We start from the raw sequence: 23,498 nt of genomic DNA on the forward strand, positions 1-23,498 counted from the left end.
TCCTGCCTGGAGGAATCCTTAATTGGGAGGTGTTAACTGGTCCTGGTCGTTTCTTTTCTGGAATTCCCCTGTTTTTTTAGTGTTGCTCTATAAAGGGAGAATTCCAGACAGGAAACGCACTTCCCAACAAAGGATTTTCCCAGACAGGAAGCAGCCAGGCTTTGAAGCTTCAAGGCCATTCAGTGCTAATCAAGGTGGCCAATTGCAACATTCACACTTGCCTAAAGCAGAAAAGAGTTCTTTCTCCCTCCCTGGACCTTTCACAGATATATAAACCCCACCTGCCTAGTTTCCAACAGACCTCACAACCTCTGAGGATGCCTGCCATAGATGTGGGTGAAACGTCAGGAGAGAATGCTTCTGGAACATGGCCATACAGTCTGGAAAACTCACAGCAACCCAGTGGTTCTGGCCATGAAAGCCTTCGGCAACACCTTGTATATACTAATGACAGAAACTTGAAAACATGAAATTAATTCTAAAGCTGTTTCTGTTTACATTATGTACTTGGTGGTCATGCGTTTTAAGTTAATTTCTTCCCTTTTAAAAAAAACAACTTGAGTTTGATGGACTAAACATTTAAGATGTTTTGATGGTTGTTCTTATTTTATAGCACCAAGAACTCAGTGGCACTTAAATATTTTGGACAAGTTTTATTTGGCATTTGCTCTTAATGGACCGCTGTCCGCAAAAGCTTGCGCCAAATCAAACTCATTCAGAGCTTCTCACCATTCAAATAGCGTCAAGTTTGATATTAAAGGTTTTATTAAGAATTCAAATTTGATAGCATTCCCCCCACATGTAAGTATACAAAGAATGCCCCAAGAGAACATTAACAGAAACACAAATTGAAACGCACACAAAAAATCCCCACCTTTAAAATGACGAGAAGCATTATGTAGCAACTGGTTCACATTCGTTTCCAACAAGAACGACAGCTTTTGGAGATTCTGCCACAGCTGAGGGGGAAAATAAGGTTTTTAAATGTATCAGGAATCACAGAGTTGGAAGAGACCAGAAGAAACACCCGATCCAATCTTTTTCTGCCATGTCATCATCAGAAAGTTGTTCTTGATGTTTATTTGGAATCTTTTTTTCCCCCCACAACTTGAATCTATTGCTCCATTGTGTGCTTTTCTCCAAACTAAACACCCATTTCTACATTTGTTTTAGCTAATGAGATATAAGAGCTTATTACATAGCTGATGATGGGAACTGTTCTTTTGTTAAGTATCCTGATCCCAAGAGAATGTCATAAACATACAGAGCAATTCTTTATCATATATCTATTTAAAAGCAAGCGAGGTTCAGCTTAGTTGGGGTTGCTTCATGCAACTGTAAAAGTAATACTAATAATACTAAAATACTAATAATACTAACAATTTCTTTATTTATAAACTGCTCTATCTCCCTGAAGGGACTCAGGGCCGTTTCCAAACATATGGCAACCATTTAATGCCTAAAGAAAACTTTACAAAACAGTATACATCAAGACAAGAGACATTAGACAATATAAACAACCTAACTGTAACTTAATAAACAAAACGACCAGCAAAATAAAACTAACGATGAAAAAGAAATATAAATAAAACATCATAAAATACAAAAAATTGATAAAACACATTAAAATAAAAATATATAAAACTGAGTACATAGAAACTCCACTAGGCAAGGATTCAGGTACAAATGGTATTTTGAATTATACTGTATTTACTAGAGTCTAATGCATAGCTTTTTTTCGCTAAATTGCATAGCCAAATTGAGGGGCACATTAGATTCGATGGCGCAGTATACTCAAGTAAATACAGGAATAATATCAGTGTCCTGTTAACATAGTTGAAAGTGCTCACTTATGGAAATTCCTCCTAGTAGCAATCTGGCAAAACAAAAAACCTCATGAAATACACTGTGCTTACCCGTTAAGTCAACCAAACGCTCTGTGTTCTCTGGCAAAGGGATGGAAATGCCCATCGCTTTGCGGATTCCATACGTGCTCACGATGTCACCCGGAGCCACTTGCTGCGTCAGCTCTTTGAGGTTAGTGGTCACTCTCTCCGCTGGAAGAAGGGAACAAGACATTCAGCATAATTGTTATGGGGCTTATCTGCACTCTGAATGCATATGGATACAAGGCAAGAGTCTCCATATTCATAGTAAGGGTTACGAGAACACAAAGTGAAAGCATGAAACACATCACACCACGTTACACTGGCAAACACACATTTTGGTGCCTCGAATGTTAGCCCTGTCTCTGGACATATTTGACCTGATTATTCCAAAAATGGCATTGGTTTCCCCCTATCAACTCCAGGTTTTGAGATACAAAACATTCACCATCTGTTTGCCCATAGAAAACCGTGATAAACATATCTAAGATACTAAAGCTGATACGGTCTATCCAATGCAATTCTCTGACTCAGTGGGTTAAACCCTTGTGCCGGCAGGACTGCTGACTTGAAGGTTGTGTTGCTGACCTGAAGGTTGCCGGTTCGAATCCAACCCAGGGAGAGCGTGGATGAGCTCCCTCTATCAGCTCCATGTGAGTACATGAGAGAAGCCTCCCAGAAGGATGCTTCTGGGAGTTAAACATCAAAACACCCGGGCTTCCCCTGGGCAACGTCCTTGCAGACGGCCAATTCTCTCGCACCAGAAGCGACTTGCAGTTTCTCACACCAAAAAAAAAAATCCCTCACCTGTCACCATCACAATAATGGAAAAGAATGAAACTATTTCATACACAGTCAGGGTCTGCAATATCTTGTGTCATGTTTGCTGAATCAGAATACTTTATTTAAATACAAACAGCTTTTTAAAGCAGTACAGTTGGTTCTTTGCACTCATGGATTCAACTATATATGGCTTAAAAATTTATATAAAGGACGCCTTTTAAAAACCTCATTGTATATAGATCTGATAATCCGCAGATTTTGATATGAATGGGGGGGGGGTCCTAGAGCAAAGTAGCAACGGATTCTATAATATATTAGAAACAAAGCACTGATCTGTAGAGGAAAAATGCCACCCCCTGGTTCTTAAACTAAAACTGTAGCTTTTTAGTTAGAGGATTGCCTTTCCCTTCAAAATATTAAAAGATGTACAGTACAGACCTATGCTCAGGAGCAAGCTAAAATGAGTTTAATGTGTTTTACTCCAAAGTACATAGAGGGTTGTAGTCATGGGAGCTATACTTACCCAAACTGATCTCCTTGTAAGATGGGCCCAAGAGGCAAATCATGTTCGGAGGGGGTTTGGTGCTCAGGCGCTCATTCTGCGCATCCTGGAGCTCCCTCAGCAACTTTGTGGTTTCATCGAGTTTCCTCTGGAAGACTTCAGCTTCTGTTTAAATAATAAAAACCAAGTTGCAGGAAGGTGGAACATAAACAAGGGCTTTCCAAACCGACAGCTTGCCCCATGGGCTCTGCTCACCTTCGGAGTCAAACTCCTCCACAGGCATCACAAAATTGGTGACTGAACTCAGCGCTGTCAGCCTCTCCTTATCGAGATAGGAGTCGACTCTGTTGGCAGCTTCTGCTTCCACAATCTGTAGAGGGCAGCAAATGCTTAAAAACCAGCACAAGTAATCCTGACAAAATAATTTTTAACAAAACAGCAATTTGCAACCCCTTTCCTTCTGCCAAGGGATGGAGATAGATAGATAGATACCGTGTTTCCCCGAAAATAAGACAGTGTCTTATATTAATTTTTGCTCCCAAAGATGCTCTAGGTCTTATTTTCAGGGGATGTCTTATTTTTCCATGAAGAAGAATTCACATTTATTGTTGAACAAAAACAATGAACATTTATTATATACTGTACAGTAATTGTCATCATAAGCCAGCATAACCAGACAAACTGTGAATCCTATCAATAATTTCTTGTTACTACCAATATTTCCATGTACAACACTTTGTGGTACGTACATTTACTGATCCTGCATGCTCTGGTGTTCTGTTCGGTGGGCATGCTTCCAAACAAAAACTTTGCTAGGTCTTACTTTCGGGGGAGGCCTTATATTTAGCAATTCAGCAAAACCTCTACTAGGTCTTATTTTCTGGGGATGTCTTATTTTAGGGGAAACGGGGTAGATAGATAGATAGATAAGGGATGTATATATTATTGGTTGCTTAATGCACTGAGGTTGGTTCTTAGCATAAGAAATGATTCCTTATAGCACATGAGTCAAACTCAAGGCCAGTGGGCTGAATCTGATGCACCATGTCATTTTATGTGACCCTCCAGATGCTGGACTACAACTCCTGTACTCATCATCATTAGATATCATGACTAGAGAGGATGGGAGTTGTGACATCTGGAAGGCAGCAGTTTGTTGTTTAGTCAGTAGAGTGGGATTTGGATTGGGATACAAGGCTTGTGGGTATGAGGTCTGACTCTTTGAAATGTCCTTTAAACTTTCCCCAACTCTCAGAGCCACAAAGTGCTATTGGGTTGCAATTCCCATTATCTCCAATCTGAATGGCAGAGAAACAAAAGTGATGGGAATTATAGTTTTGATAACATCTGGGGACCCAAACTGGATAAAAACTACAAAGCACCAACCACTATGTAAAAATATATATAGTTGACCTGTATCCAAGGATTCTCCATCTGTGGATTCAACGACAATCTGAAGGCAACCATTAACACTGCTGTGGACCTTGATGAAAATGAGTTTGGTGCCCTTGCCCTACAGTAGCCACTAAATCTAACAATCTGCGGGCACTAATAATCACTTCCAAGACCACATTTTCCCCTGGTAAAAATGGAGAAACCTTTTCTTAGAAGTCTTCATTCAGAAATGTCAATTTGGTCCTAACATATAATGTAGTCAAAAGAAGTTTTGCAATACAAACTGGGACAGGTTTGACTCAGAAATGCTGGCCACTGCAAATATGTGTTATGTGTAGGATTTGGTTCTTATGATCCAGTGAAAAACATCACTGTAACTCGCTTGTTTCCAATGCTTTCACTGCCTAAATTTTTTAATAAACTTTACAAGTGTGTTGTTACCTCTACATCTTTGGGGGCATCAGCCTTTGCACGCTGGTCTTCAGCTTCTTCTACAGGTTGTAACTGAAAAAGGAAAAAAAAGATTATGAGACTTATATCTATGTATATAATATCTATAGATATATAATATCTATATCTATGTATATAATAAAACAAAGCACATATCTATCTATGCATATATGAATCTAGGTTTGTATTATTTTCCAGGATGGCTCCCACATCCAGATAGCCCTCTGACTCCTATTAACAATGGATCTGGACCAAATTTGGCACACAGGCCCTCCCAAACCAGCTTTAAGTAATAACCCGGGATGATGGGAGTTGTGGTTCACCCACAAAACACTGTGAACCCCATCAATGATGGAAATGAACTAACGGTAGCAAACATACCCATCATGACCAATTAACTACTGGCGACAGATGATGATAGGAGTTGTAGTTTAACCACATGCTTATGCATTTTCAAATGGGACAATTAATCACTGGGTACCTTAGCTAGTATGTCTAATAAAAGTGGGAGGAGGTGAGAAATGATTTAAAGCAAGCTGAAAAACATGTGTGAAATGCAAGACTCAACACATGGGTTTTCAGATGTCCAACAAAGTAGTAGTGAACAAGGGGAGGTTTTTTTTCTCCATCATGCATTAACATCCTCAGTGCCGTGATTCCAAATCCCACTTGCACAAAGAGTCTCACCATCTCTAATTCTCTGAGGGAACGCGAATGTCTTCCTTGAGTCAAGACATCCAGCAAGCTGTCAGCCATGACGTAAGGGTATTCTTGCGACTTGGCCAAGAACTCATTCATGCTAAGGATCAAAGGAACAAAATGACATGTTAAGCGATGTACAATAAACCATCGACTCGGGTGGCAGTGGTGGAAAAACTTTGATAGGGTATTTGGCAGCTTTGGGAAATGACTCAGAATCTTTTGGATTTGGTCATTTCTTTGTCAATTAAACTCGATAGGGTATTTGGCGGCTATGGGAAGTGCCTCAGAACTCTTTGGATTTTTGTCAATTCTTTGTGAATTAAACTCTCACTAGCTGCCAAATCACGATTTTCGTGCCAGGAGCAACCAGCTTCATTAAGGAAAGAGTTGAGTTTTTTCCATTCTCAACAGCAACTACAGTACAGCTTACATATTTGCTAGATGTAGGATGAATAAAAAAACCCTTTTAACCTGAGAGAACAACGTTTTAATGTGTATAGTTCCAGTATAGTTCAAGTTTACTTTATTACGGGCAATGAAGAGGGACACAGTCCCGCACAACACATCAGGTCTAAGGGTCAGGAAATTTAAAACTTTAACATTTCAAAACTTTAGTCTAAAGTCTAAAACTTTAAAATAAGTGCATTGCCAGGACATCAAGACAATTAAGCCAAGAATCTAAGCCAAAGCTATTTACAGGATTATATCAAAACCCAACACAATTCGTGGAATTAAAAGAAAGGGAGTCTGAAGGGAGGGAATTAGGGTGCCCAATATAGTCAACGTCCACCATAGAGTCATAATGATTTAGATCCCCAGAGTCCATATTAATCGAATTCTCAAAAGTCCAACCATCAGCTGTACTAAAAAGCAAACATAGAAAACCCCCAAATTTTCCTCTCCATTACTATTGTTGTTGATAGTAATAGGACATTACTTTGTCTCTAGTTAAGAAAACTTCTGCAAGCTTCTGAAAACAATACTTCAGCTGAGCCACCGATATAAGATCCAAAGATAGGTCTTGCTCATTTGCTCAATACTTACTTAAAACCGCCTGGATTAGAGTCTTCTCCATAAGTGGAGTAGATCAGATCTGAATCATCCTTGCCGATATTGGCAAAGGTGGAATCGTAAGCCGGAGCATAAGAGCTGAAGGGCCCATAGTTCAAGTACATCACTAATGAAAAAGAAAGAGAACAGGGATGATTAACACCCTCAAATCAGCTTTAAGGAATGGGTTCTGTACTCATCAATCTTTACTACTTGCTCATTGCAAGAAAAGGCACTGTTTCATGTATTTTTCTGCTCTCCTAGGTAAAGGAAAGGAGCTGTTCTTCCAATTTCACTTGTCTTAGAGTTTACCAGCTGTTCGGATTTCTGGGAGTTGAAGGCCAAAACATCTGGGGACCCACAGGTTGAAAACCACTGACTTAAAGGCTGTGTAGGTTTTCTGATACTCAGATCTTTGGAAATTGTTGCCTATGGCCCTTCGAGGACACCATGGATGCATAGGAAAATACTCCCAAATACCTTTCTATTTTGTTTTTCTTCCCCTTTCTTTGCTGTAAGAAATGGAGACATTTTTAGCCGAGAGAAGCAGCAGGTTTTACCTGGAGTAACTTTGTTCCTTTTGTCCTCTTTGAAGCCTTGCAATGTGTTTACACCAGACTGAAGTCTTCCGGCTGTCGCACCGAGCCTCAGAGAAGGATGGCTCAGGTCTATGACCCAAGAAAGACAAGAACAAGAAAAAGTGACATAACTCAAAATTCGAAACACAAAACATCATATTGGCTTCAACATACATATAAAACCTGCCTTGGATATCAGCAAGATTTTGTGAGAATAAACCCTGACAAATATGAGCTTACAGGCCCTTAGTCCCTGATCAACTACAAGATAAACATATTAAGAAAACAAATATGGCAATCTATAATTAGCTTTTATATATGTTAGTACTTTATAATAAATACAACCATGAAGCAGATAGTTCACAAGCACACCAACCTTTTTTGTCTGATTATCTATCTATGTATAGTGTATATATATTGTATATATGTATCTATGTTTGTATTTACCTATGCTTGTACATATTTTTCAAGATGGCTCGTACATCCAGAGAGCCCTGTGACTCCCACCAATGATGGATCTGAACTAGACTTGGCACACAGACCCAACATGACCAACGCTGAATACTGATGGGGTTTGGGGGGAATTGACCAAGTATGATGGGAGCTGTAGTCCATCCACAATCAAAAAGCACTCTGAACCCAATTGATGATGGATCTGGACCAAACATGGCATGTCATGACTAATTTGAAGTACTAGTGGGGTTTGTGGGGGATGGACACATGTGCATGGGAGCTGTAGTTCACCCATATTCAGAAGGCCTTGTGAATCTCACAAATGGAGAGATTCAAAATCCCAAACCAAGTAATGACTATTTCCAATATCCATCATTACACAATACTTGACCAGGGCATCGCCGAGTGCCTAAACAAATCACTATTATATTTGAAGTTATCTTAAAACTAATGACCCAAAAGAACAAGGGTCATTGATGCAAGGAAAACTGCTCCACCGCTAGGCCAAAAACAGAGTAGCTTTCAAACTTCGTCTTATTAAAACAAGTGCACAACTGAGTGGTACATTAGTTCATTGTCTTCCACTGTAATAGGAAGAAACATTAACAGCAGTACAAAATTGTGTTTACAACATCTGGAAAGCTACTCTTCACCCAACATTACTATATTATTATTATTATTGTATGGCACAGCAAACAAGATAGATATGCTGGATTTCGTATCATAAAATCACAAGTCGAACACTTCCCAAGTGTTTAGGACTGTGTGATGTATTTTCGGAAGATGCGTGCAGATCCCAGTAAGGTGGCTTTTTGCAGTTGGCAGATCGTAATTTTGTCAATGTCTATTGTTTCCAAATGCCGGCTGAGATCTTTTGGCACGGAACCCAATGTGCCGATCACCACCAGGACCACCTGTACTGGTTTCTACCAGAGTCTTTGACCACCACGACAAGGTGGCACCTGCGGGGGGGGGGGGGGGACGGGACTATATTATTATTATTATTACAGTAGAGTCTCACTTATCCAACATAAACGGGCCAGCAGAACGTTGGATAAGCGAATATGTTGGATAATAAGGAGAGATTAAGGAGAAGCCTATTAAACACCAAATTAGGTTATGATTTTACAAATTAAGCACCAAAACATCATGTTATACAACAAATTTGACAGAAAAAGTAGTTCAATAGGCAGTAATGCTATGTAGTAATTACTCTATTTACGAATTTAGCACCAAAATATCACGATGTATTGAAAACATTGACTACAAAAATGCGTTGGATAATCCAGAACGTTGGATAAGCGAATGTTGGATAAGTGAGACTCTACTGTATTATTATTATTATTATTATTATTATTATTATTATTATTAGCATTAGCATCCTACTGTTTCCCTATAAAAAAGAGACAATACAATTAAAATCTAAAAATATACAAACATTAAAATGGAATTAAATATGAAAAGTGTTGACAGTTAAAACCCTTAAAACCAATTCACAGCTAAAACCACAGCACCTCATGACTTGATCTTAAAAACTATAGGAACTAATCTTCATGCTTCAGCAAGACATTCTTGAATAAAATGACATGGAACATTCCAAGATTTTAGGTCACTATTCAGACATTGTTTTGCAACTTCAGTGGGTTGATTTTTCCCCCAGTAAGAAACACATTAAGTGGAAACACAGATTGGAAATAGACAGACGAACCATGGGAATTGTAAAGAAAAACTCATGATGAGCATTGCGCAGCCTCCAGAGACCTTTTCAGTGTCTCTGCTAAGTGCAGAGAATCCATTCGTAATACACGCCAATGACAGAAAAGATGGTTAAAATTAGTCATTTCAAACCTCACCCCCTGCGCTATTTTCTGCCGGATTAAGAAGTCCCAGGGTGGTTGTGCCATCAGGTTTTCTCCGTTCGAACTCGCACTGAAATAAAAGATCAAGCCATTAAAACAAGGTCTCTGGTGCCCAGCCAGCAAAGCGAGAACAACACGGAGCCATGCATAATTTAGTAGCCCCTTTTGCTCATCACTTCAATTAATGGTTATTATGAGACTTGATTTAGATTTTTAATGATATTAAGCCATTGCTACATCAAACTGTAGGGACGTCAATGTCTTATACTTCAAGGTTTCAGTTATCATATGCATCCCTTAGTCTATTTACCTGGCCGTTAGCAGGACGTTTTGTCAGTTTCCCTCCCGATTCTTTAATGATACGTTCAATCAATTCTTGTTCCTTCTCTAAATTATTATTCCTTATTTTTTCTTCAAGTAGATCTTTTTCTTTCCTAATAGAGAGAAAAGACAATAATACATATATTATTGTGCTCATTCTTGGCCTATTAAACCTATGGAAACAGAGCACCAATAAATCAAAAGCTTATATATTTTCAAAAAATTGGTAAATACCAACATATTCTCCATAGTTTAAAAGAGGAAATGCACATTTCGTAGTGAAGTAGACATCATCTGAACTTAGTCTGCAAGTCAGCATCTCAGTTGGCAAATAAAATCTTTCTAGATAAGATAATTAATTTACATTATCAAGACTTGCCATCAGTTGGGGGCCCCTCCCCCAGCAACAACATAGTACTATATAATAATATTGTGCTATGGTAATAATATAATATTGTATATACATATAATATTGATACTAATATTATAATGTAATGCAATATAATACTAATACAATATAATATCAATTATATATTATATATTAAATGTAATATTACTAATAATATTACAGTATAGTAGTATACTACAACATAGTAAAATATAATGCTAGTATTGTGCTATGCTAATGATATAATATATTGTATGTACATATAACTTGTAAGCCGCTCTGACTCCCCTTCGGGGTGAGAAGGGCAGGATATAAATGTAGAAAATAAATAAATAGCCAATAAATAAATTCTTGCGTTTCCTTTTAAACCTGAACCTCTGCCCACATTTATTTCATGTTTTGCAACCTAAGTATTAGCTATGTTTCTCCGCAGTCAGAGGCATACTGTTTCTATATAGGGAGGTTTTATAAAAATATTACAAACAGCACTTGTTGAAACACCAATTTTCTTCCCATGAATTTGCTGAACCCCCTTTTCTAAGAATATAGATAAGTTGCTGTCAACACAGCCTAGAGTAATGCTCCAGTTTTGCGCAAATGAAAAAAAAAACATGTAGGCCTTCCAGAATAATCACTTTTTGTGCTCTTTGCTGGGACTTTTAAAGGCTCGGAGGTCTGCATTCATGGAGTCTGCTTCTTTTCCCAGTCCGTTGTCATCTCCTCTCCCAGACTGTAGATCGGATTTATCTTTCTGCTTCCGGGCTTTTTGAAGGTCTGCCATGAAGTCAATGCTTTGCTTCAAGCTCTGAATTCTTTCCTAAGGAAAGCAAAACACAAGAGAGTCCAAAAAGTCTCATTTGATCCCCACCCCATACTTGAGAAGCTGTCCAAACAGAGTGGGCTTTACTGAATGAAATACCTTCTTTTTAGGTCACAAAAACAGCTAGGAAATGTTACTATTTGGACTACAACTCCCAAAATCCTCCTGCTAACATGGCCACATGGTACTGCAGTTAATTTTGGAGCTTAGTTCCCAAAGTAACTCTTTCAAACTCAAGAGAAAGAGGGAGAAGATGGAGCAGAAGATGAGAAAAGTGTATGGTAATTGTATGAGGAGTCTCTGATACAGTGTAGCAATAAAGTTGTTTCAAATTAAATCTTTGTACTAATTTGCAAAAGCTACACTGTTTCCTTCAAAGGAACAATTCAATCTTGCAGTGACAATGTATCACCAAACTAATGTTACAGCACAATTGTAGCAAATCTACTCAGATGTGAGTAAACTGACTCCAGTGACATATACTATTTATGATTCTTGAAGGAAAGATCACCAATAGTCAATAATTTATACTTTTCTATAACATTCAAGATAATTATCATGGGAAATATATCTTAATATCAACAATGATTAATAAGAAAGATGTCAAAGAAAGGGCAGGGTTTTTTTTTCCAATATTTAAAGACAAAAAAGTATTATTTGATACCATTCTTCCAAAATATTTTTTTCCATTTAACACAGTTACCTGGCTGAGTATTTTCATTCCAGAATGCAAGAGCTTTTTCGCAGCCTTGTAATAAATTGTCTCTGGTTTGTTATAGATCATAGCATTAGTACACATCAGCTTGAAGTTGTCCTGTAGCAATAGGGGAAAAATGTAAGATATATGATCAGAGATTTCAGAGATGCATGTCCATCTCTTCACATGAAATTTTAATTATGTTAAAGGCAGCTAGCGTTTAGAAAAAGAAGCATCATTTCCCCACTTCTTCTCCTTGACCAGAATAAGGATGCTGACATGACTGGATCATGTTAAAAGCAGCAGGGGTTTCAAAACTATCTGTCTTAATAACCTTCCTCTCTGGTTTCTTAAGTTTCATACCAAGTTATTGTCTAGTTTCCTTAATAGGATTCCCAAGGTCCAATCCAGAGCCACTGCCTGACATTTTTAAGAGCTCAAAGGCAGAGAGAGAAGCACGGAGCATTTTTCAGAAATGTCTTCTTCTACCTCTAACTACAATCTGATTTATTACAGTAGATGCAACCAAAGGAGAGTCGAAAGGAGTCGCTGAAGTAATGGAGAAAGAGGTCCTTTACGACTTTCTGAGCTGCCTCTAAGTGCTTAAGAATGACAGGCCAAACCTCCAGGTGGGATTTCTTAGCCTTTTCCTGAGGCATTAGCTTGCAGAGCACTAGGCCAGCAGCGGTTGACATGTTTTGGAGATGACAGATTTGATCTGAGGCCAAAGATGTTTATGACAGACATCTGACTTCTTACACTTTGGTATTAATGCCCCGATAAAGGCAAGGCTCATCACAGACAGCTCTCTGGGGAGATCACAGGGTTGTTTTTGTCAGGTCGGAAACCACAATAAAGGAAGCATACAGGTCTTATGTTTTCCTTTTAAAACATACAAATAGTAGGGTCGGGCGGGGTGAGGGTGAGAGTGGAATGTAAATGACAACAAGGAGACAAGTTATGTTATGATTGAGCCTCATGGCTCTGTTACTGACAGGCGTGGGCGTAAGACTCCTCGAGAGTCAGATACTCTCGAGGAGCGAGAGAGAAAAAGACTGCGAGACATATTTGCAGCACCATCTGACGAGGAGTCTTTCGAAGGGTTTACGGAGAGAATGGAGGAGGGGCTGGTTAGCTCAGAGGAGGATGAGATGGATTGGACTCGGGTAAGGGAGGAAGTGGGTGCCACTGGCCATGATGGGACAGAAGATGAATGGGGACCTTCAGGATTAGACCCATGGTTTAGCTGGAGGGATGGGACGGGATCCACAGCTGGAGATGCTGTTGGGCGTAGTCAGAGGTGTTCCAGCTCTGACGAGGAAAGTGATGAGGAAACGCCCGGGTTAAGGAGGACACCTGACAGTGATGAAGATTTGTAACTGGCATAAAATGGGGCTTGGGAGCAATTGCAAATTGCGTTGGGCAAGGTAATCTGGGCAAACGCTTGGGATCCGTGTGTGTGTGGGACGCTTCCCTGAAGACTTGTGTGCTTTCCTGTGCTGTGACGTAAGTTGATTGGAATCCAGGGTCAGACGGCGGGAGGGATTGTGTGGGCATTTGTTTGTGCAAACCTGTGCTTACTCTTATTAGCTTGACCCTCCGTCGTCTTCTTGACGGACGCCATCTCCTGCTTTGAGAACTCGGACTGAACTGACCACGGCTTGTCTTCCCCCCTTCTTGGACTTGGAAAAACTACAAACGTCTGCTTCTGGCTTTGATCTACGGAACGGAACTGGTCTACTCAACTGCTACAATCCTTGGCTGTTTTACTCGTGTTGAAGATCCTGTCTGCTGTGTGTGTGTGTGGGAGCGACGCAAGTTACTCTAAGCACAGTGTTGGCAGCAGAGAGGAATCTGCTGCCAATTAGTTGCATTCTTTGTATCTTTTGTTCCTTGGCTTTCGTTTCGTTTATACCCAGGCTGACGCAAGCAGTTTGTTTTTACCCGGATTAAACTCCGGTTTAATCCGGTTTATCTTTTGAACATTTACTTTTGCCCCTTTTTGCTCCTAAAGGCAAAAACTGCCTGGCCCTTGTGTTTTACGGGCATTTTTGAGTTCTGTAATCTAATAAACTCTGTTACTTTGAATCTTGTGGCGTTCTGTCCTTGACAGATTGCCCAACGCCCATAAAAAGTTTATTGCAGCAATAAACCCGTCAGGAAGACGATGGATGAGTTACGGGCCAAAGTAGACCAATTGCAAACGGCTTTTACCGTTAGCCAAACAGCTCAGGCTGTGAAAGGACATGTTTTGACTCCTGAACGCTTTGACGGAACCAGGTGCAAGTTGCCAACCTTTTTGGCACAAGTGGAGCTTTATTTTTCTCAGCTCAGTGCTCATGCTTTTCCTACAGACACTAGCAAGGTGGCCTTTATTTTGAGTTTGTTGACCGGTCCCGCAGGACAATGGGCCACTAATTTAATTTTGGGAAATGACCCAGTCAAGGACAATTTGAATAATTTCAAAAAGTTGTTAACTGATACTTTTGGGGATCCTCTCCGCACGGAGAACGCTGGGTGGGCTCTGTATCGGTTGAAACAGGGAAAGGGGACTGTTTTGGATTACTTAAATAAGTTTAACCTGTATCGCCACCAGCTGGATTGGGGGGAAAATGCATTCATGCTTTTATTTACTGCCGGGTTAAGTGATATGCTCCAGGATGAATTAGCACGCTTGGAGCCGGCTGAAAGCTGGGACGCCTTAGTAGCTAAGGTGCTGCGTTTAGACGCAAGGTTCGAGGCTCGTAAACACTCAAAAGCAATGTGTGCGCCACCCATGCATGTAACCAGGGCACCTGTGGTGATGGGGGAAGAGCCCATGGAGCTTGGGGTCTTTAAAAAGCTGCCTACAGAGGAAAAGAGCCGTAGGAGGCAGCTGGGCTTGTGTTTGTACTGTGGGAATGCTGGGCATTTTGCCAAAAATTGTAATGTAAAACCTTCCCAGCTTTCGGGAAAAGGCCAGCCCTAGTGCGACGTGAGTCCAACGCACTAGGGCTCCTCAAGCAGTCAACTGAGGGGAGGAAGCATGTTTTCGTACCCATTACATTATCTGTTGGGGGAAGGGAACTTGTTTCTACTTTGGCACTGCTGGACTCAGGGGCTACGGTCTCCTATGTAGATATTGAGTTTGCTAAGAAGCATGGCATTCCTAGAGTGCGCAAGGCATGCGACGTGTGGGTGGAAGGAGCAGATGGGAGACTGCTGGAGACTGGGGTGGTTAACCATGAAACCTCAGCAGTAACGTGGGAGGTGCAGGGAGTAACGGGAACGTTTGTGTGGGATATTACGAGCTTGCCTAGATATGATGTGATCCTGGGGATGGATTGGCTAGCTGTAGTAAACCCACAAGTAGATTGGGCAACACGTAAAGTGATCTTAAAGAGGCAGGATTGTTGCACTCTAAATGTTACTCATTCTGATATGGAGGGAGTGCCTGCTGAGTATGGGGAGTTCTCTGATGTATTTTGTAAAAGAGAAGCGGACAAATTACCACCGCACAGGCCATATGATTGCGCCATCAAGTTGGCAGAAGGTGCGAAACTGCCAGCAGGGAGGCTGTATGCCTTGACTGTACCGGAAAGGCAAGCTTTGCGGGAGTTTCTAGATGAAAATTTAGCCAAGGGGTTTATTCGCCCATCTAGTTCTCCAACTGCGGCACCAGTATTCTTTGTAGCCAAAAAGACTGGGGAACTTAGGCTGGTCTGTGACTATCGGATCCTAAACAAATACACCATTCGGGATAGGTACCCGCTCCCTTTAATCTCGGAACTGTTATCAAGGGTGCAAGGGGCTAAGGTCTTTACCAAGCTTGACCTGCGGGGGGCCTATAACTTAATCCGTATACGGGAAGGGGATGAATGGAAGACGGCATTTAACACGTGTTTCGGATGCCACGAGTTCCGAGTCATGCCTTTTGGGCTTTGTAATGCTCCTGCGGTATTCCAGAGGTTCATGAACGATGTGTTCAGGGACCTAATTGACCAATTTTTAGTGATTTATTTGGATGATATCTTGATTTTTTCTAAGGACGAGAAAGAACATCGTCAACATGTCAAGCAGGTTCTGCACCGACTGCGGGCTAATGGGCTTTTCGCCAAGGCTTCCAAGTGCGTCTTTCATGTGCCTGAAGTGGAGTTCCTAGGTCATGTAGTGTCAGGTAGGGAACTTAAAATGGACCCACATAAGGTTGACGCCGTCAACTCATGGCAGGAGCTGAAGACTAAGAAGGATGTACAAAGGTTCTTGGGTTTCGCTAATTACTACCGGGAGTTTATTCCGAATTTTGCAAAGCTCACGGTACCTTTGACGCAGCTTCTGCGCAAGAAACAGCCATTTGTGTGGGGGCGGGAAGCTCACGAGGCGTTTCTACAACTAAAGTCTAGTTTTCAATCGGACAACATACTAACCCATCCTGATGTTGACAGACCGTTCGTGGTAGAAGCGGACGCTTCTAGCTACGCGTTGGGGGCTGTATTGTCTCAGAAGGATTCCTCAGGGACCTTGCGTCCCTGTGGATTTTACTCGCGGCAACTAACACCCTTCGAGCAGAACTATACCATATGGGAGAAGGAGTTGTTGGCGATTAAGGTGGCGTTTGAGGTGTGGCGGCACTGGCTTGAAGGGGCACGGCACCAGATCGTGGTCAGATCTGATCACAAGAACTTAGAGCACTTGCAAACAGCAAAGAAGTTAAACCAGCGTCAAATCCGCTGGGCTTTGTTTTTCTCCAGGTTTAACTTCAAGGTGCAGTTCGTGGAGGGGAAGGCAAACTTGCGGGCCGATGCTTTATCCCGCAAGCCGGAATTTAAGACCAATGAGCAGGTAGTATGTCAGACCATCTTGCCTACTGCCTCTCTGTGTGTTGTAGATAATGAGCTTGGGTTACATGACCAGATCCTTGAGGCTCAGAAGGATGATGTGTGGACTCAGGAGCAACTGATGCTGCTCTCTGCAGGTAACCGTACCATACTGCCGCATCTCCAGGATCAAGACGGGGTATTGGTGCGTAGGGGGCAGGTTTACGTACCAGTAGGGACCCTCAGGTTGGAGGTGATTAGAGCCCACCATGACGAACCCATGGCTGGGCACTTTGGCAGGTTCAAGACCGTACAGCTTATCACCAGGAGCTACTGGTGGCCAAAGATGCGGCAAGACATTCTGCGCTTTTGTGACAGCTGCGCCGTTTGTCAGCAGAGTAAGACGCCTGTTGGGCGCCCTAGAGGGTTGTTATCGTCTTTACCTGTTCCGGAGAGGCCATGGCAAATCATTTCCATGGATTTTATTTCAGATTTGCCTAAGTCTGGGGGTTATACTTGTATTTGGGTGGTGGAGGATTTATTTAGTAAACTGGCTCATTTTATTCCTTGTTCAACCATTCCGGCGGCCCCTACGTTGGCCTTACTATTTACAAAGCACATCTATCGTTTGCACGGAGCACCCGAGGTGATTATTTCAGATAGGGCTCCGCAATTTGTGTCACGCTTTTGGAAGCACTTCCATGAGTGTTTGGGGACTAAGTTAAACGTGTCTTCAGCTTTCCATCCGCAAACGGATGGACAGTCGGAACGGGTTAATGGGCTCTTAGAGCAGTATCTGCGTTGTTTTTGTTTAGATCAACCCACGGCTTGGGTAAAGTGGTTACCGGTGGCGGAATTTGCTTACAACAATGCGGTGCACACGTCTAGTCAGCATACGCCATTTGAGCTAACTTATGGTTTTCACCCACGGGGAGGTGTGGCGCCGTCGACCAATGTGGTCTCTTCGGACCCTGTGTACCGCTCTTCGGAAATGGCTGCATTGCACGATGTTGCCCGTCGCTTACTGTTGGAAGCTAAGGCAACGCAAAAGACTCAGGCTGACCGCCACAGGCAGGCAGGGGAGGAGTTGGAAGAAGGGGATTTGGTGTGGTTATCTTCCAAACATATTAAACAGGCTGGGGGAAAGTTTGCGCCTCGGTATTTGGGTCCCTTTCCTATCGTTAAAAAGATTTCTTCTGTTGCGTTTCGTTTGCGTTTACCGTCTAGTTTAAAGGTCCATCCAGTCTTTCATCGTTCGCTGTTGAAACTTGATACCTCTAGTCGTCGTGGTGCTATAGCGGAGGGTATCACTGCCACTTCTCCGCCATCGGGGGAGGAGGCCTTTGTGAGAGGGGATAGTGTTATGATTGAGCCTCATGGCTCTGTTACTGACAGGCGTGGGCGTAAGACTCCTCGAGAGTCAGATACTCTCGAGGAGCGAGAGAGAAAAAGACTGCGAGACATATTTGCAGCACCATCTGACGAGGAGTCTTTCGAAGGGTTTACGGAGAGAATGGAGGAGGGGCTGGTTAGCTCAGAGGAGGATGAGATGGATTGGACTCGGGTAAGGGAGGAAGTGGGTGCCACTGGCCATGATGGGACAGAAGATGAATGGGGACCTTCAGGATTAGACCCATGGTTTAGCTGGAGGGATGGGACGGGATCCACAGCTGGAGATGCTGTTGGGCGTAGTCAGAGGTGTTCCAGCTCTGACGAGGAAAGTGATGAGGAAACGCCCGGGTTAAGGAGGACACCTGACAGTGATGAAGATTTGTAACTGGCATAAAATGGGGCTTGGGAGCAATTGCAAATTGCGTTGGGCAAGGTAATCTGGGCAAACGCTTGGGATCCGTGTGTGTGTGGGACGCTTCCCTGAAGACTTGTGTGCTTTCCTGTGCTGTGACGTAAGTTGATTGGAATCCAGGGTCAGACGGCGGGAGGGATTGTGTGGGCATTTGTTTGTGCAAACCTGTGCTTACTCTTATTAGCTTGACCCTCCGTCGTCTTCTTGACGGACGCCATCTCCTGCTTTGAGAACTCGGACTGAACTGACCACGGCTTGTCTTCCCCCCTTCTTGGACTTGGAAAAACTACAAACGTCTGCTTCTGGCTTTGATCTACGGAACGGAACTGGTCTACTCAACTGCTACAATCCTTGGCTGTTTTACTCGTGTTGAAGATCCTGTCTGCTGTGTGTGTGTGTGGGAGCGACGCAAGTTACTCTAAGCACAGTGTTGGCAGCAGAGAGGAATCTGCTGCCAATTAGTTGCATTCTTTGTATCTTTTGTTCCTTGGCTTTCGTTTCGTTTATACCCAGGCTGACGCAAGCAGTTTGTTTTTACCCGGATTAAACTCCGGTTTAATCCGGTTTATCTTTTGAACATTTACTTTTGCCCCTTTTTGCTCCTAAAGGCAAAAACTGCCTGGCCCTTGTGTTTTACGGGCATTTTTGAGTTCTGTAATCTAATAAACTCTGTTACTTTGAATCTTGTGGCGTTCTGTCCTTGACAGATTGCCCAACGCCCATAAAAAGTTTATTGCAGCAATAAACCCGTCAGGAAGACGATGGATGAGTTACGGGCCAAAGTAGACCAATTGCAAACGGCTTTTACCGTTAGCCAAACAGCTCAGGCTGTGAAAGGACATGTTTTGACTCCTGAACGCTTTGACGGAACCAGGTGCAAGTTGCCAACCTTTTTGGCACAAGTGGAGCTTTATTTTTCTCAGCTCAGTGCTCATGCTTTTCCTACAGACACTAGCAAGGTGGCCTTTATTTTGAGTTTGTTGACCGGTCCCGCAGGACAATGGGCCACTAATTTAATTTTGGGAAATGACCCAGTCAAGGACAATTTGAATAATTTCAAAAAGTTGTTAACTGATACTTTTGGGGATCCTCTCCGCACGGAGAACGCTGGGTGGGCTCTGTATCGGTTGAAACAGGGAAAGGGGACTGTTTTGGATTACTTAAATAAGTTTAACCTGTATCGCCACCAGCTGGATTGGGGGGAAAATGCATTCATGCTTTTATTTACTGCCGGGTTAAGTGATATGCTCCAGGATGAATTAGCACGCTTGGAGCCGGCTGAAAGCTGGGACGCCTTAGTAGCTAAGGTGCTGCGTTTAGACGCAAGGTTCGAGGCTCGTAAACACTCAAAAGCAATGTGTGCGCCACCCATGCATGTAACCAGGGCACCTGTGGTGATGGGGGAAGAGCCCATGGAGCTTGGGGTCTTTAAAAAGCTGCCTACAGAGGAAAAGAGCCGTAGGAGGCAGCTGGGCTTGTGTTTGTACTGTGGGAATGCTGGGCATTTTGCCAAAAATTGTAATGTAAAACCTTCCCAGCTTTCGGGAAAAGGCCAGCCCTAGTGCGACGTGAGTCCAACGCACTAGGGCTCCTCAAGCAGTCAACTGAGGGGAGGAAGCATGTTTTCGTACCCATTACATTATCTGTTGGGGGAAGGGAACTTGTTTCTACTTTGGCACTGCTGGACTCAGGGGCTACGGTCTCCTATGTAGATATTGAGTTTGCTAAGAAGCATGGCATTCCTAGAGTGCGCAAGGCATGCGACGTGTGGGTGGAAGGAGCAGATGGGAGACTGCTGGAGACTGGGGTGGTTAACCATGAAACCTCAGCAGTAACGTGGGAGGTGCAGGGAGTAACGGGAACGTTTGTGTGGGATATTACGAGCTTGCCTAGATATGATGTGATCCTGGGGATGGATTGGCTAGCTGTAGTAAACCCACAAGTAGATTGGGCAACACGTAAAGTGATCTTAAAGAGGCAGGATTGTTGCACTCTAAATGTTACTCATTCTGATATGGAGGGAGTGCCTGCTGAGTATGGGGAGTTCTCTGATGTATTTTGTAAAAGAGAAGCGGACAAATTACCACCGCACAGGCCATATGATTGCGCCATCAAGTTGGCAGAAGGTGCGAAACTGCCAGCAGGGAGGCTGTATGCCTTGACTGTACCGGAAAGGCAAGCTTTGCGGGAGTTTCTAGATGAAAATTTAGCCAAGGGGTTTATTCGCCCATCTAGTTCTCCAACTGCGGCACCAGTATTCTTTGTAGCCAAAAAGACTGGGGAACTTAGGCTGGTCTGTGACTATCGGATCCTAAACAAATACACCATTCGGGATAGGTACCCGCTCCCTTTAATCTCGGAACTGTTATCAAGGGTGCAAGGGGCTAAGGTCTTTACCAAGCTTGACCTGCGGGGGGCCTATAACTTAATCCGTATACGGGAAGGGGATGAATGGAAGACGGCATTTAACACGTGTTTCGGATGCCACGAGTTCCGAGTCATGCCTTTTGGGCTTTGTAATGCTCCTGCGGTATTCCAGAGGTTCATGAACGATGTGTTCAGGGACCTAATTGACCAATTTTTAGTGATTTATTTGGATGATATCTTGATTTTTTCTAAGGACGAGAAAGAACATCGTCAACATGTCAAGCAGGTTCTGCACCGACTGCGGGCTAATGGGCTTTTCGCCAAGGCTTCCAAGTGCGTCTTTCATGTGCCTGAAGTGGAGTTCCTAGGTCATGTAGTGTCAGGTAGGGAACTTAAAATGGACCCACATAAGGTTGACGCCGTCAACTCATGGCAGGAGCTGAAGACTAAGAAGGATGTACAAAGGTTCTTGGGTTTCGCTAATTACTACCGGGAGTTTATTCCGAATTTTGCAAAGCTCACGGTACCTTTGACGCAGCTTCTGCGCAAGAAACAGCCATTTGTGTGGGGGCGGGAAGCTCACGAGGCGTTTCTACAACTAAAGTCTAGTTTTCAATCGGACAACATACTAACCCATCCTGATGTTGACAGACCGTTCGTGGTAGAAGCGGACGCTTCTAGCTACGCGTTGGGGGCTGTATTGTCTCAGAAGGATTCCTCAGGGACCTTGCGTCCCTGTGGATTTTACTCGCGGCAACTAACACCCTTCGAGCAGAACTATACCATATGGGAGAAGGAGTTGTTGGCGATTAAGGTGGCGTTTGAGGTGTGGCGGCACTGGCTTGAAGGGGCACGGCACCAGATCGTGGTCAGATCTGATCACAAGAACTTAGAGCACTTGCAAACAGCAAAGAAGTTAAACCAGCGTCAAATCCGCTGGGCTTTGTTTTTCTCCAGGTTTAACTTCAAGGTGCAGTTCGTGGAGGGGAAGGCAAACTTGCGGGCCGATGCTTTATCCCGCAAGCCGGAATTTAAGACCAATGAGCAGGTAGTATGTCAGACCATCTTGCCTACTGCCTCTCTGTGTGTTGTAGATAATGAGCTTGGGTTACATGACCAGATCCTTGAGGCTCAGAAGGATGATGTGTGGACTCAGGAGCAACTGATGCTGCTCTCTGCAGGTAACCGTACCATACTGCCGCATCTCCAGGATCAAGACGGGGTATTGGTGCGTAGGGGGCAGGTTTACGTACCAGTAGGGACCCTCAGGTTGGAGGTGATTAGAGCCCACCATGACGAACCCATGGCTGGGCACTTTGGCAGGTTCAAGACCGTACAGCTTATCACCAGGAGCTACTGGTGGCCAAAGATGCGGCAAGACATTCTGCGCTTTTGTGACAGCTGCGCCGTTTGTCAGCAGAGTAAGACGCCTGTTGGGCGCCCTAGAGGGTTGTTATCGTCTTTACCTGTTCCGGAGAGGCCATGGCAAATCATTTCCATGGATTTTATTTCAGATTTGCCTAAGTCTGGGGGTTATACTTGTATTTGGGTGGTGGAGGATTTATTTAGTAAACTGGCTCATTTTATTCCTTGTTCAACCATTCCGGCGGCCCCTACGTTGGCCTTACTATTTACAAAGCACATCTATCGTTTGCACGGAGCACCCGAGGTGATTATTTCAGATAGGGCTCCGCAATTTGTGTCACGCTTTTGGAAGCACTTCCATGAGTGTTTGGGGACTAAGTTAAACGTGTCTTCAGCTTTCCATCCGCAAACGGATGGACAGTCGGAACGGGTTAATGGGCTCTTAGAGCAGTATCTGCGTTGTTTTTGTTTAGATCAACCCACGGCTTGGGTAAAGTGGTTACCGGTGGCGGAATTTGCTTACAACAATGCGGTGCACACGTCTAGTCAGCATACGCCATTTGAGCTAACTTATGGTTTTCACCCACGGGGAGGTGTGGCGCCGTCGACCAATGTGGTCTCTTCGGACCCTGTGTACCGCTCTTCGGAAATGGCTGCATTGCACGATGTTGCCCGTCGCTTACTGTTGGAAGCTAAGGCAACGCAAAAGACTCAGGCTGACCGCCACAGGCAGGCAGGGGAGGAGTTGGAAGAAGGGGATTTGGTGTGGTTATCTTCCAAACATATTAAACAGGCTGGGGGAAAGTTTGCGCCTCGGTATTTGGGTCCCTTTCCTATCGTTAAAAAGATTTCTTCTGTTGCGTTTCGTTTGCGTTTACCGTCTAGTTTAAAGGTCCATCCAGTCTTTCATCGTTCGCTGTTGAAACTTGATACCTCTAGTCGTCGTGGTGCTATAGCGGAGGGTATCACTGCCACTTCTCCGCCATCGGGGGAGGAGGCCTTTGTGAGAGGGGATAGTGTTATGATTGAGCCTCATGGCTCTGTTACTGACAGGCGTGGGCGTAAGACTCCTCGAGAGTCAGATACTCTCGAGGAGCGAGAGAGAAAAAGACTGCGAGACATATTTGCAGCACCATCTGACGAGGAGTCTTTCGAAGGGTTTACGGAGAGAATGGAGGAGGGGCTGGTTAGCTCAGAGGAGGATGAGATGGATTGGACTCGGGTAAGGGAGGAAGTGGGTGCCACTGGCCATGATGGGACAGAAGATGAATGGGGACCTTCA

General features: G+C 43.3%; 1 protein-coding gene across 1 annotated transcript in view; it reads right to left on the minus strand.

The window, feature by feature from the left end:
• Positions 1–747: 747 nt before the first annotated feature.
• brd7 (bromodomain containing 7) overlaps positions 748–23,498 on the minus strand; it is a 32,912-nt gene continuing 10,161 nt past the window's right edge. Inside the window, exons 6-17 of the mRNA XM_003223995.4 lie at positions 11,891–12,001; positions 11,003–11,184; positions 9,969–10,092; positions 9,653–9,728; positions 7,329–7,436; positions 6,763–6,895; positions 5,704–5,815; positions 5,008–5,070; positions 3,427–3,541; positions 3,193–3,336; positions 1,917–2,057; positions 748–959 (exon numbers count right to left, since the gene is read on the minus strand). Coding sequence (XP_003224043.1) covers positions 895–959; positions 1,917–2,057; positions 3,193–3,336; positions 3,427–3,541; positions 5,008–5,070; positions 5,704–5,815; positions 6,763–6,895; positions 7,329–7,436; positions 9,653–9,728; positions 9,969–10,092; positions 11,003–11,184; positions 11,891–12,001 — 1,374 coding nt within the window. The 3' untranslated portion in view covers positions 748–894. The remainder of the gene's footprint in view (positions 960–1,916; positions 2,058–3,192; positions 3,337–3,426; positions 3,542–5,007; positions 5,071–5,703; positions 5,816–6,762; positions 6,896–7,328; positions 7,437–9,652; positions 9,729–9,968; positions 10,093–11,002; positions 11,185–11,890; positions 12,002–23,498) is intronic.

Source organism: Anolis carolinensis, unplaced genomic scaffold (genome assembly GCF_035594765.1).
Source record: "Anolis carolinensis isolate JA03-04 unplaced genomic scaffold, rAnoCar3.1.pri scaffold_9, whole genome shotgun sequence".
Taxonomy (NCBI): Eukaryota; Metazoa; Chordata; class Lepidosauria; order Squamata; family Dactyloidae; genus Anolis; species Anolis carolinensis.